This window comes from Epinephelus lanceolatus, chromosome 11 (assembly GCF_041903045.1).
Source record: "Epinephelus lanceolatus isolate andai-2023 chromosome 11, ASM4190304v1, whole genome shotgun sequence".
Lineage (NCBI taxonomy): Eukaryota > Metazoa > Chordata > Actinopteri > Perciformes > Serranidae > Epinephelus > Epinephelus lanceolatus.
Window position 1 is genome coordinate 34176828 of NC_135744.1, and position 14697 is coordinate 34191524.

At 43.9% G+C, this 14697-nt stretch overlaps 1 protein-coding gene across 1 annotated transcript in view; it reads right to left on the bottom strand.

Annotated features, from left to right (window-relative positions):
* The window catches only part of kctd16b (potassium channel tetramerization domain containing 16b), a 103926-nt gene extending 89774 nt beyond the window's left edge, over positions 1–14152 (bottom strand). Inside the window, exon 1 of the mRNA XM_033634550.2 lies at positions 13084–14152. Within this exon, the coding sequence (XP_033490441.2) occupies positions 13084–13921 (838 nt within the window). The 5' untranslated portion in view covers positions 13922–14152. The remainder of the gene's footprint in view (positions 1–13083) is intronic.
* Positions 14153–14697: the final 545 nt, after the last annotated feature.

Here is a 14697-nt window from a genome sequence, read left to right on the forward strand (position 1 = left end):
AAACTAATATACAAAAAGAGGACAGACTCCCTGCAGATTAATTCACTGCCACACACTTCTAGTGGGTCATAAGTGATGATTGAGAGGGCTTACATCTATATGAGTCTATACACAGTTTTTTTTTAAGATAATTCTGCATACTATATCCTTAACTATTTTAATATTGTGTACTATCCAATGTGATTATTAAATTAGTTAGAAAGTGTCCTCATTTTTCTCTGGAAGGAAATCTGTAATGCCAAATTATAAATCTCAGGACTCAGTTATTTGACAAATCCATCCCAACTCCGCCGCCTAGGTTTCCATTCTCTTTTTTTCTATTAAGCCCGTTTTCCACTGCACAAAAAAAAGCACTAACACTACTTACATCTGGCTTTTGTCTTTACAGGAAAATGTTACAATTGGCAAACACTTCCAGGACAAATGTCTCTGCAGTAGTCATGTGTATTTACTAGCTCCAGCTCTGTTCAGCTCAGATCGGCAGTGATAAAATACATAGAAAGGCATGCTGGTATACTGTAAAGCCATGGAGACGGCTTTAGTCCACTGGTAAAGGGAAAGTGGTCTATTGCCTATTTTTTGCAGGAAATGAGTAAAAGAAATGATCCTGTCAGTTTTATGTCTTTGTCTGACCTTTATTTGTATCTCTTCCTGTGTCAATAATGAAAACAAATCAATCTGAAGCAAACTACTACTCTCTCATTTCCAAGAAATGAGAAAAAAGAACAGAGATATTATGTTTTTATGAAACATCAAGACACATTAGGCTTTTATCACAAGTTACCATTGGTGATTTCAGTAATTTCCTCCGGAGTTAATTTCCTCTGGAGTTGCTATATTAGTGCCTCTAGCTTTCTTAATGGACATAAAGACTTCATTGCCACTTACAAATGAAATGCCACTGACATTCTGCCCTTGGAAGCTATAAAGCACTGCGGAATGAAATTACAGCGGTATGACCATATGCTCGATCAAGCTGTGGACCACTGCTGCGTGAGTGACAATGTGCGATTCTAATGAGGCACAGAGGAATATGGAACGATCCAAAACGATCAAACTGTGAAGTTTCATCACGAAGTTTAAATACTAATCGTCTGAATATTGACCGACTGTTTCATCAGTCATACTGTCTTAAGACTGAAGGAGACAAATGAAGGGGCTGGTAGAAGGAGCTGAGCTAACTGAGGACAGATCAAGACGAAAAAACTCCAGTGAAGCAAAGACTCACCCAAAGCACCCACATGAAAATCCCTCCAAAAACACTTGTAACTTTGTCTGCCTTTGAATATATTTTGGGACGCTGCAATCAGAGGTTAGATATTTCAACTTGTATTATTCTCAGAACTTCCCAGACAGGATTTAAGTCTCATTTTGCATCAGATGCTCTGTTTGAGAAACTTTAATAAATGGCAGCAGGCATTAATCTGAACTGTGACATGCACTCCCACAGTGGAAACAGACGTTGGTGTGATTAGCCGATGCAATTACTGATGTGATGGGAATTCTGTGCATCCTTTACATTGTGTTTCAAGCCAATCTGGGCCCGTGCATAGCGGGGCTATTAAAGCATTGATGCATTGCAGCAGCCAGCCAGTGGGTTGAGCGAGTGAAGAGGCTCTCCAGCTGCAGCTTCTGTCATTATGGCAATGCTCCACACCTCGTCGCACCGCAGAGCACTTATTCCAACACAACAGGGGAAGAGCATCAGCATTATATCAACTGTGCCTACCACCGCAGAGAGAATAGAGTGTCAAGAGTCACAGAGGAGGAGAAAATGGGCTGATAGACGGCCGAAGAGAGGAGGGAGTCGCAGAGGGCTTAGGGGAGCTTGTTGTTGATGCTCCGGTGTTCACTCTCTTTTCTTTCTTTCTCTCTCCCTCCCTCTCTCTCCTAGAGCCCTGTAGTTCCCCATATTCTCCAGAGTCTGGGGATTATGGGAATCTACGCTACGTAGCTACACTAAGCTTCCAGGGGAGAAGGTCAAGGGGAGGCTAGACAAACAAGAAAGTCTATCTTCTTTCCATATGACCCACTTGCCCTTTATCCATTATTTCTTCTATAATGTCCTCCCCTTACTTTCATACGACCCCGCCTGCACCTCCCACTGTGAGATCTTACACAAAATCAATCAGGAACCAGCAACATAAATGCAAAAAAATATATTGTTTCAGAGTAAGGTCACTATGTTTATTTCCTTGAAACGCCCCTCTCTTCATCTAACTTCATCCACTTCAACATTTACTGTAACTTTCTGTCGTCTTGAAAAGGTGAGTAAACTCTATTTCAGAAGTGAAAATTGAGTTCAGTTTCTGTTTACTCTCAACTACATTCACTTTCAGTCACACTCGCTCCTCTCATTGCTCTCGCCCCACAGATCATCTCATATTGCTAGTGCTGCTTGAAATTAGGTGTCCTCTCTGACAAACAGGATTCAATAGTTACTGTACTCAATTTAGTTTCCTTCTTTTCTCTGAAGAATATTCCCAGTGTAAAGCAGTTTTTTTTTTCTTTTTTGTGGAGGGGATTAGGTCATCTGTGCTTTCATTGCTTTACCACCCTCTGTATTCTTGACTCAGTCAAAAGTCTCTTCCTCGCCTGCAGCTTGTACAAAATGCAGAAGCTCCGATTCTTACAGTACCAGAAAAGGCAAGCTCCTGCCAGTTTTTTCTTGCTATATTTACTCTGTAAAGCAACATATTACAGTGAAAGGCAGTAACAAGATGCAAAAAAACAATGTAAATAGAGACTACTACATAAACCATCACCCAGGCTGGTTGCAAGGTCACCACAAACTGAAAAAGGCTAAATATGTGTTATATTTTAAAATAGAATTTTTGTGAAGCCTTCCTCGAATATGATAACTTAAAATTCAATGTCAGGTCCTGACCTTGCTTTTATACTCCTTACCTTGATTTTATTGCATTTGCTATAGATTTTATTCACCTTTTTTGTACATTTTATGAGGTGGTGTTTAAGTGTCTGGTGGTTATAGAAGTGGTTATAGTAATATCAAAGGTCCAGTGTCGAAGATTTAGGGGGGATGTATTGGCAGTGATGGAATATATGTTTTTAATGTTTTATTGAAACAACACAGTGATACATAGAGCAAGTAGAAAACAAACAATATTTCTCCCTCTCTTTTTTGTTATTAACCAATACATTTTCTCAGTCCAGTCCAATCCCATCCCACAGACAGTAGACAATAATGACAAAAGGCACTGTAATAAATTGGTACATAACATAAGATTAAATAAAATCTAACAAAATAATTGCAGAAAGAACATTCATTAAAATAATATGAGAAAATAATATGAAAAAGAAGACTTAGTAGTCGCTGATATCCGGGCCATTGCCCTGCCTATGGAAGACCTCAGGGTGAAAACCTTGTAATCGCAGCTCCTACAGAGGCACACACATGCACATCTTAATAAAGACATAAACTCTGAAATGACACCCAGGGGATCTTATATAGGGGGCTCGCCGTATATGTGTGGCGGACAGGCAGCAAGGCATGTGGACGCATACCAGGGGAACCACTATGGTGAGACTCCACCAGGGGCAAGCCGAGCAGCATAACTGATTAATGGCTTAATGGTTCAGAAGAACCTCTTAGTGTTAACTTTATTTTTTCAAAATTTAGAGGAGACAGAATATCATGTAGCTAAGGTTTAAATGAGGGTGGCAAGAAGAGGAGTTTTCCATCAGGCAATTAGGGAGGCAAAGGTGATCACATTAGTTTGAAAAGCTGTTATAGTGACTTCGTCTGGAGGTCTGCAAAAGATAGCTGTATGAGGTGATGGATGAACTTTTAACTCCAGAATTTCAGAGAGCATGTTAAAAAAATGATTGCCAGAAGCTAGACAATGTGGGACATGATGAGAACATGTTAGTCAGATCGCAGGGGACCTGGGTACATCTGTCACATTTTTCATCCTGTCTATTTGGGTCTGGAAAGTGTGGTGTTGCTATTGTGGAGTCTGTGGAGCACTTTGAATTGTATATGGTATATGGTACGTTCAGCACAGCTGGAAGATGGGTTGATGGCTCCCAGAGCCCCTTTCTAGAGGTCATCAGAGAAGGCAATCTTTAGTTCATTCTCCCAACTGGCTCTAATCTGATCAATGACAGACTCATCAACTAGAGATAAGAGGCCATAAAAGTAGGAGGCATGACCCTTGGGTAAAGTTTTGCCTTAAGTATAAGATCTGTGCCACTGGGAGGTGGGGTTTGGGGGAACAGGGGGGAGTCGGTGCCAGCAAAATCCCCTAACTGAAAGTATCTAAAAACCAACCAAACAAAAAAAACCAACAATTCAGAGCTGTTAAGGCAACCACTGCACGCAATTGATCAAAACTGGCAAACAGGCCATCTGTGTCTCCCAAATGATATGGGCCTCTCCTCTCTAAGAAGATAAATTGGGGTCAGTTTTGGCAGGCACAAATAGATGATTGTTACAAACTGAAGTCACTTGAGGAAGAGCAAGCCAACTAAAGTGTTGTCTATCCTGTACCTAAAACCTCAGAGTGCCAATTACAATGGATTAGAAGTAAAATGTAAGGGGAAGAGCGGCAGTTTGCTGCACACTAGAGGATCAAGTGAAGAGGAAGTGCATAATGTAGCCTCAATCTGACACAGATTATTCTAGGGTGTAAGCCAAAGCATGATCTGGTGGATGCTGGCAGCCCAGGAGTTGCGGCAGGTTGGGCAAGTCAAGCCCATCCAGGGCCCCGTTCCTCTGCAGCAAGGCTATACCAGCTCCTGGATGATGCCATTTATAGGGGTAAAATGACCTAGGTAGGAAGAAGGCACACTTCCTGCCAGAGAAAGCGGCAGGCAGCTCCACCTCCACAGGTCAGATTTGACTGTTGTCGTTAGGGAAGTGAAGTTTCATTTCCGCAATCCGCGGATTGATCCTGTGGTCATGATGCCCAGGTACTTAAATCCCAAGTAGGCTAGTCAGAAGGGTACTGATGATGGTGATAACTCTAAAGCCAATTTATTGATAGTAAATCATTCACTTTTATATATATTACACTAATATCCTGTGAGCACACTGAAAGATTCCAGAAGTGGAAGAATAGGCAGAGATAGATAAAAGGTTGTGCACAAACAAAAGGAAGTCATCGGCATATAGTGAGAGCTTGTGTTCTATTTCTCATCCCTGGATCCCCATAAATCCTCTCTCAGTCTTCAGAGCAATTAAAAGTGGCTCGATAGTGATTGCGAACAGGAGTGGGAAAAGTGGACACCCCTGACACATCCTGCAGAAGAGAGGGAAAGGCTGGGAGCGCTGGGTGTTTGTGCACACTGATGCATGATGGGAAGAGTAAAGTAATTTGATCCTGGAGATGAGGCCAGCATCAAAGCCGAACTGCCACAGGGAATAGCACAGATAGGCCCACTCCACTCTGTCAAGGGCTTTCTCAACGTTGAGAGAAATGATCATCTTCAGTTCAGTAGTGGAGGTGAATGACACTGAGAAGTATTCAGACATTGACAAAGAGAACCTCGCTTTTATAAATCCAGTCTGATCTTCAGAAATAACTGATTGCATGACATATTCCAATTGGTTGGCAAAGACTTTTGTAAGTATTTTCAAGGCAACAGGTATTAGCAAGATTGGACAAAATGATGCACAGTTCAACATTTACCCCTCTTAAAGATCAAAAAGATAGGGGCCTTCTGAAGTGTACAGCTGGGAGTTGAATGTCTTAAAGATATTATTTATTTCGTCAGGGTCCGAGGCAAGAGAGCCCGTTTCATCTCGTATCTGAGTAATTTGATTTTAGGCCATCTTGGCCTTTAATTGGCGGGCCAAGAGAAGAGTCAGCCTTGTCTCAATGTTCGCACATGGACCCCCAAGAGTGGAGGAGAAGTTGTTCAGCTTATCCTGTTAGCAGAAGATCAAGCTCTATTTGAAGTGTCATCTTTTCTTTATATGAGTAAGGTGATTGATTAGTTGAGTATAGTTTATCTGCCTTCCCTCTGGCATGCTCTTCGAAGTTTGCTGGCATTAGACAAATGTAAAATAATTTTACCACTAATGAAAGCCTTGAGAGATTCCCACAGTAGAGGTCTGTTTTGATTGGTGTCACACAATAACATGAGGCTCAAGATCAAAATGGAGATCCAGATCCACAGTTGAACGGTCTGATACAGTTAGTGAAGAATACTGAAGGGGACAGTTAATAGGATGAGTTTTTTTATCAATAATGAAATGATAAAAAGAAAAAAAACACCCACTTTTTTCAGTGTTTTACTGGTTTAAATCACCGCATCCATTCATTTTGAAGAGGAGGACATCTTTTTTGATAATTTGGCCCATGGTGAAAACCTCTTGAATGTCTGGATCCGAAGTTATCAGAGTGAAAAAGGTGAACAAACATTAGCAGCCCATCTCCAACATGCCAACCAGCATCTGAGAAACACTGATTTGTAACTTGAAACTGCTTTATTCAGTGTTTTACTGGTTTAAATCATTGAGGCTGTTTATTTTGGAGAGGAAGAGGCCTCTGTGGATAATTTGGCTCTCGGTAAAAACCTCCTAAACGATGAACACTGACGGAGTATGAACCAGGAGAAGTTTCAGCTGGTTGCAATCTGTAGCATAGGAGTTAAGTAGCATCACCAGTAGTCATAGAAACAGAGGCAGTAGTAAGAAGAATGGTTGTATTTTTCTCTTCTGTCATACATCAAACAGTGATCTCCACCTGCTCCCCTCTCTCTCCTCTTTGTCTCAGTCTGAATAATGCAGAGTTGAGGTGTGTGGTGGTGGACTCCCCTGTGGAGCTGAGGCCAGGGTAGCAGCTGTCCCTATCAAGACTCTCCTCAGAGCTGTCACGGCCTGTCTGCTCCTCGGCTAATCACTTCCTACAGGCCTGAAGCATGGGACCGCTGCTGCTAATGTCGTCACTGACTGGGCTGAGAGAAGCTCCCAGGATGAGCGTGATGTAGTTTCATATGGTGGGTGTATGTGTTCCTATGTGTGTTTGTGTGTGTGTGTGCGTGTGTGTGTGTGACGGGTCGGGGGTGTGCAGGTGTGTTTAGCCAGCGGCTTAACGGGTGTGCAAATGCCTCAGGTAGTGCAACATGGATCACGTATTAACACACACATACGCGCACACACACACACACCATGACCATTACCACAGCCCCTTTATTCCCACCTGCCAAAACACATTTGCTACACAAGGAGTTACCCATCTGTGTGTAACAAGCTAATGGCACAGTGTGTCACACACCAGCACACATGGTCATATGAAAATGGCCATTTGTAATGACACACACTTCACTCTGGCATGTTCAGCTGAGGTGAAAGCCTGGGGAAATACATCCTGAGCCAAAAAATGTGATTTTCCTATCCTCTCAGTAGACTTTTGAAATGTTTCCCTTTTTTTTTCCACACAGACGATGATGTGTTGTTCGATGGTTTTGTTGTGGTAGGCTCTGTCAGGCCCTGCGGTGAATACCACAGAACCAACTGTCAGCGGTGATGATTAATTATCAGTCACTCCAGCCATGCAACAAATTGGTAAATACATTTGCCTTCTGGGGTTTCAGAGGCCATCTTGAATTTGAATAGCCACAAACAGAAAAGAGATTGATAGGTCCAATCAGGAGAGTGTAGATTCCAGGGCTCTAGATAACAAGCAAAAAGAGGATTTGAACAGATAAAGTTGGTTCAGGCTTCCTGCAAGAAAACATCACTTGTAAGTGGAAGTAGGAAAAGTTGTGTCAATCAAACTGTACTGTTGATGTGCCCTTAACCAAAGCACTTTACTTTAAATACATATGGTCCCATGGAGAGTTCCCTTCTTTGTTTCACCTGGACTCTAAAGGGATGAGCCTGCTCAGATGACCTAAACAAACAGCTGGTTGTGTTCATAGGGTTTCTAACTTTCGAGCAGGCTATGGTAGCAGAGCAGGGGTCTGCCCATTGGTCCGACAGCCCATTGTTCCGACCATATTAAACCCATTGTTCTGAAGTCCCGTTGTTCCGAAATCATCATGATGCCCTGTGGTTAAGGTCTGGTTAGGTTTATGCACAAAAACCACTTGGTTAGGGTCAGGAAAAGATCATGGTGTGGGTTAAAATGAAAAAGAAAGTGGCAAACACATAAGCTGTCAGCCTGCTTCGCCTCAAGCCTTTCCCAGCTGACCCAGAGCCGGTCACGGCGCACCATCAAGGCAGAAATACGCCTGCCGGGAGCCATTCAGCACCGCAGAGAGCTCCCCATACAACCCCGACCCCAGAGTTAATAACAGGAGGTTATGGTGTTTCACTCTCTTCTCTCTATGACACTTGTATCTCGACCAGTAGCCTACTTTTGTTGTGTTTGTGCTCTATGGTACACAAATACAGTATAGCCTAGTATAATCACATATCGGAATAACGGGACGTCAGACCAATGACATGGACCCGCAAAGCAAACAATGTTAGGGTTAATGGCAGATAACCTGCAATCACTAATGCTAATGTTAGCATCCTGTAAATAATGTTATCCACTTTTCAGCAAATCAAGTGTGTCAAAATGTAGACACACCCCATGTCCAAAAGTATGTGGACCCATATTTTGTTGCACCTCTCATTACTATGGTGGCCAACAAAAGCAAACACCCTACAACAATCCAAAACATTTCCATCAGGAGAAGTGTTCTGCAGTTTCAGAAACTACGCTAATTCAAAAACACATGCAAAACAAAAATACAAAACAAATTCAACAACGGAGATGTGCTGCAGAAAGCCAAAACATATTGAAACAAGCTGCAAATACAGAAACAACACAATGTTAACAACACACAAATCCTGACAACAAATGCAACAGGAAAACGCTGCATACGCAGTCAACACAACGAAAGTTCTCGAGGCATCTAGGATGAGTGCTCAGTGGAACAGCTGGATTTTTGACCATTTAGTCTTTTTAAACTGGAAAACAACGGCGGTAAAGAGGTGCCATAAAAAGGAATATTCCGTTTCTTTTTTTACATTTGGCCTTAGTCTTTAACAATATTCTAAAAGACAAAGTCTCAAGCACACCAATGCTTCCTAATGGAAATGTTTTGGGCGATGTAACGCATTTGCTCTTGTTGGTCACCATACATTACAGAAGAGTGGGCATTTATTTATTCATTCATCTCTGTAACCACTTATCCTGTTTGGGGTTGCAGGGGGGCTGGAGCCTATCCCAGCTGACATTGGGCGAGAGGCGGGGTACACCCTGGATTCCTACGGCCAATTAAGAGTCACCAATTCACCTGCGTGTCTTTGGACTGTGGGAGGAAGCTGGAGAAAACCCTGCTGACACAGAGAGAACATGCAAACTCCGCACAGAAGGGCTCCCCCCACCCGAGGGTTCGAGCAGGTAACCCTCTTGCTGTGAGGTGACAATGCTAACCACTGCACCGCCACGCCACCAGTGATTCCAAAACAGCCACAACTCTTCTGGGAATCCATAAGATTTTGGAATCAAGCTCCAGGGATTTGCTCCCTCTTAGCCACAGGAGCATTATTGAGGTTGGCCACTGATGTTGGGATAAGACCTGGCTCACAGCTGACATTCCAGTTAATCCTAAAGATGTTTAGTGAGGTCAGAGCTCTGTGCAGGCCAGTCGCATCTTTCCACACCAAGCTGGGAAAATCATTTCTTTATGGACCTTTCTTTGTGCACTGGGGCATTGTCAATTTGAAACAGGGAAACTTCCCTAAACATCAATGCTGTCTAAAACATGCCCAGAACATAAAAACAGTCACAAACCACAAGTAATGCACATATATGGACATACTTTTTGGGTATATACTCTGAAGTACAATCTGTTGCTGCTGTTGCCATAGATGTCGGACCTTTAATACTCGGGGGCCAACAAATAAGAAACATAGCGTCTCTGTATTATAAGGAGAGGCACAAACACAAAGGCAGACAAAATGCCTAAGATGTAGAATGAGACAGCTGAAGATGAAGGTAAATAAACAATCATGAAGATGGACAGGCAGACAGACACAGATATGAATAAGAAGCGAGACAGGAGGTGTGACAGCGCAGTGAGGCATGTAAAGGCAACTGGTGCCGCCGCGCTGCTCCTTGCCCCTGCGGCGCACAGAGCAAAATGAAGCTGGAAAGAGGGAGGGCGGGGACCAAGACAAGAGAGAAAAGCCGGGTGTGATTGACTAGAGCAAAATGAGAAGACATGAAAGGAGAAGAGGGAGAGAAAAGACAAGAAAGGCGAGGGAGAGGGAGGATGGGGAGAAGGGGAGAGAGGAGCGTGCCAAAAATGTGACAGGCAGAAAAACAAGGGACTGTCAGTGACTACATTTAATCCACTGGGTGACTGTAGCATTTAACAAACTCTGCATGATTCTGTGTGTGTGTATGCATGCTGAACCTGTGTGCATGTGTCTTTGTATGTGTGCACACCTGCCTCTGTGATTATGCCCGGTTACCTGCGTTTGTGTGCGCGCTCTTGCCCCTGCTCAAGTGGACGGCGTGCAGGCTTTTGTGTGACCGGGTGTGTTGAGATATAGGCCCGACACATCTGCCGCTGTGCCCTTTCCTTTGAGAGTGTGCCCTCTAACAAGCTGAACATTTGTCAACAAAGCCAGGAAGCAGTTGTTGTTTGCCAGTAAGCAAGAAGAGGCCTGCAGAGGCAGCCCACAGACACACTGCCAGATATTGCATAAGCAAGGTGTGTTTGTGTGTGTGTGTGTGTGTGTGTGTTTGTGTGTTTGTGTTTGTGTGTGTAGCGTGTGTGTCAGCAGCCCCCACCACCACTTGAGTTGGCTTGTTAGCACTACTTCTGGGGGTTATAAGAGCCAAGAGCCATCCAGTCATTGTAGCTGCTTCATGCAGGCCATTAATGCAGAGCTCATTTAGCCCGGAGCCAGCCCAGCGAATCACTCTCATGTGTTTTCTTTTTTTACTTGCTCTGTTCTGTGACCATGTGATCATTTGACTTATGTGATTTATGGGGCTGGCAGTGGTTTTCCCTAAGGTGGGGAGGGGGGGGGGATGAATGCACAGCTCAGTGGCTCCTAACCAGCGGTCCTGGCCCCCATCCCAGTCGTTTTAAGGGAAATTTTGGAGCAAGATGAATAAAAGATATTTTTTTGGGATGTAAAGAACTTTACAGATAATGCTAGAACATCACCAAACACAAGTCCTCTTTGAGTCACATGTATGGCAAACTACAAATTATGCTTTTAAGGTTGTTTACACATCGGCTCGTAACTGTTTTCACTCGCCAAACATCTGGACGCTTGGGCACAGAGACGAGACAGCAGAGCCAGCAGTAAAAAGAACTGGGTTAGATGTCCTTCTCCTTGAAATGAAAATTGTTTCCTATAAATATGAAACCATGTCTACCGCTTAACTACAACTGCCATAAAGTGCCAAAATTGTCTGCTCTGTAATCTTAACTCACCCTGAAATAAGGGTGGAATAAGAATTTAGAACTAGAAAGAAATCAGTAATTCATGAGTTACCAAAGAGAGTTCTGTGTCACAACTCGTTCTTCAACCGCAACCTTTTTAAGGGCAAACAAACCATATTTTTTAAACCACTGCGCCTATGAGAGTACAAACTCTTACTCTGCATTATTAGCGAATATCATGATAGCTGCCTTGACACACTGATCTCAGTACAGTTGGCAGCCTTTCCTGTTTTATTTGCAGCAATAGTTCTGTTGTATCTCATGTGTATCTTTAGATCTGTATTAATGTTTGGGATGATTTTAACATAGTAAACCACTAACTCAGATATCCACATATTGGTGTTACTGTGGTAGCTGTGGGAGCAGCACGTCTGCACAGTTATGTTAGATTCAAAAATTGATTTTGGTGAAGACATATCTGGCACTCATTGTCCTACAGTATGTGCTCAGACATTAATAATGTGGGTCTTATTATAGGTTAAATAAAGAGTTTTATTTCATAGTTAAAGGCCACTTTTTTGTTTTTTTTTCCACAATATTTCATGGTATCTCAAAAATGGCCATCGCTACAGATTAAGGAAAGTCTCATAACATCCAACTATTTTATACAGCTACTAGGAACCCCCGCACATTTACAGTATCACTTCCACTCTGTCTCTTTTATAACAGCTATCAAACAGTTTGCCATAGATTACACACTGTCAGATAGAGGAATATGGATTATTTTGTTGTCTCATAAAAACTAACAGAAGCTATAATTTAAAAGTCACAATGATCTCGTCACCACTTCTCTTGCCAGATTCCTACCAGCCAGTGAGCAGCAAAGATGGAGAGAAGGGAGGGAATAGGGGAAAAAGCCAGAAGGAAATGCAAGAAGTTGAAAGGATGGGATGGATGAAAGCAGACAGGAGGTGGAGTAGAAAATTGCACCAAGATGAGAAATGGCAAACGTTGACAAATCATTGCTCTGACGATTGCCGTGGCTCAGATGGGAGTGAAATTATTATTTAAAAAAAATAAAAAATCTGGTTAAATCTTATGAAATATAAACTAGCCTGCAAGAGCGTACCGAATGCTGCAATATGCTGTAATAGGTTTGAACACACTGGGATCGGAACATGAAGTGGCCTGTCAGTTATGTGTTGGCTGCTAAGGTTTCATGGCTTCCAGAGAGAAAACAACACCTTGGCTTAACCCCAATTACCGGGAGTGATCTGTAATTGGTTTTGCTCCACAAGGCTCAGACAGAACTTCAGACACTAACGGAGCGTGTCAGTTTGACTCTGTGTTTGTGCTTGCATTATAACCAAGGTGATGCAGGCTACCCACAGGTCATGGATAAGTGGAACTTTTACACTCTGTGTTTGTCATGGAACTGTAAATGAAATCTAGTAGGGCCAAATTTCAGAAACTACGGGTCACAGAAACAGGTGGAAGCAGCTCTGATCACACTGTCTGGAGCAGTGAAGCCTTCAGTACACCCACATCATTCAAAAGAGGGGTTGTCCTATGTTAGAAACGCCCATCCACCCCAACAGCCAGATGTCTCTGTCTCTCTCACAGGACCAGTAACACAAGTGCGCCTTCTAGCGGTGACTCCAACTTTGTATGCGCGCGTCAGTGTTGACCTGCTGCAATAAAAACAAAGGTGTCACTTACGGTAGAAGACATATTCTGTGTAGCTGGACCAGATCTTGTCCTCTGTGTGCTGGTTGACAAACGAGGCTGTGACTGACGAGTTGCAGGCCACCATTTGGAAACCGCACTCCGACAGCATGTCAAAAGACCTCTCCAGGTGCTTGAACTTGAGGTAAAACCGGGAGGTGTACCGATCCGGGGTCCTGTCCGGGTCCCGGCTCTCGTTCAGGGTCTCCCCGAAAACTTCTTTGGCGAGAGCGACCCTCCCGCATATCAGTATCCGAGGCACCCTCCTGAACTTGGCGTCGGTTTGACTCTCCCGGCCCATGGTGCACGACCCCCGGTATCCCACCGTGATGAAGCCGCTCTTTCTGTCCGCGGGGACCAGAGAGGGAGGCGGACACTGCCGGTGGTCGCTGCCCTGCGACCCATCTTCATAGTCGCTGTGGAAGTAGTCGTCCGGGCTGTGCTTGATATCGTCAGGGGTCAGGAGCTTCACCAAGTCGGGCAGCTGAAAGTACTCCGCCTCTTTCCTGAGCCTCCCTTTCTCCGGGAAGTGGTCCGGGAGGACGACCTGCTTGTCTCGGAGGTAGTCCAACACATACCGGAATAAAAACCCATCTCTGTCGATGAAATAACGACCCTTGGGGTCTCTCGCCAAGTCATTAGATGCGTCTTTTTTGGAAGAGAACAGCTTACCGAGTAATGAATTCGGGGTGCCCACTAAAGTTGAGTGACGAGTGTAATAAACCTGCCCCCCTACGTTTAATTCAACAACATCTGGGAAACTGTTCTGAACTGATGCTTGCTCTTTGGGGTTAGTCCTACAGTTTCCACTCAGCGCCATCGTTTCCGTCATGAACAGCTACAAACAGGCTACACACCTATACAGCAAGTCACAGAAAAGAAAAGGGGAAAAAAACGACGGATCAGGATGTTAAAAGTTGCTAAGCTGTGTCCTCGGTTATTCTGTGTCGCTGCACGGCCTCCAACTTCATCTCACAACAATGTGGAGAAGCGTTTTTCATCGATCCATGGCCATTATCGCCTACCAGTCTTTAGCAGTTGTCGAAAATGGGGGGGGAGAGGGGGCGGGGGGGGGGGGGGTGGCAGTCCGGGGAGTCCCTCTGTGAATGTTAAATTAAAAGAAGGCCGAGATGGGTGACTTGGTGGAGGAAAGAATCAGCGCTGCGAGAGAGGAGAGATGTATCCGGGCGCATCAAAGCCTTGCATCAGTGGCTAATGTAAGAGCATTACAGAGGGGGGAACCGGTGGAGGCTGTAAGATGCCTATTGCGCCGAATCAAAACTTGTCTTGCTTTCGTTTTTGCTACTACAAGTATCATCCAATAAATAGAAATAATAGAAATCCTTTTGCGCGCACGCGACCAGAAAATTACGCAGTAGAAGTGTGTTAAAGAAAAAGAAAAGTCCAACAACTTATTTAAGGATATAGTCCACACAGAGGAAGGTGCTGATGTGGTGTCACTTTCTCTTCAACTTCCCCTTGAACACCAGCAGATTTTCCGGGCGGTGCAGGTCGGCGGGAGGAGGCACAGTCCCTTTCAGAGGCGAGAAACTTCGGGGAGATGGCGCACGCAAACCTCGGGAGTCCTGTAATGGTTTTGTCTGTTGT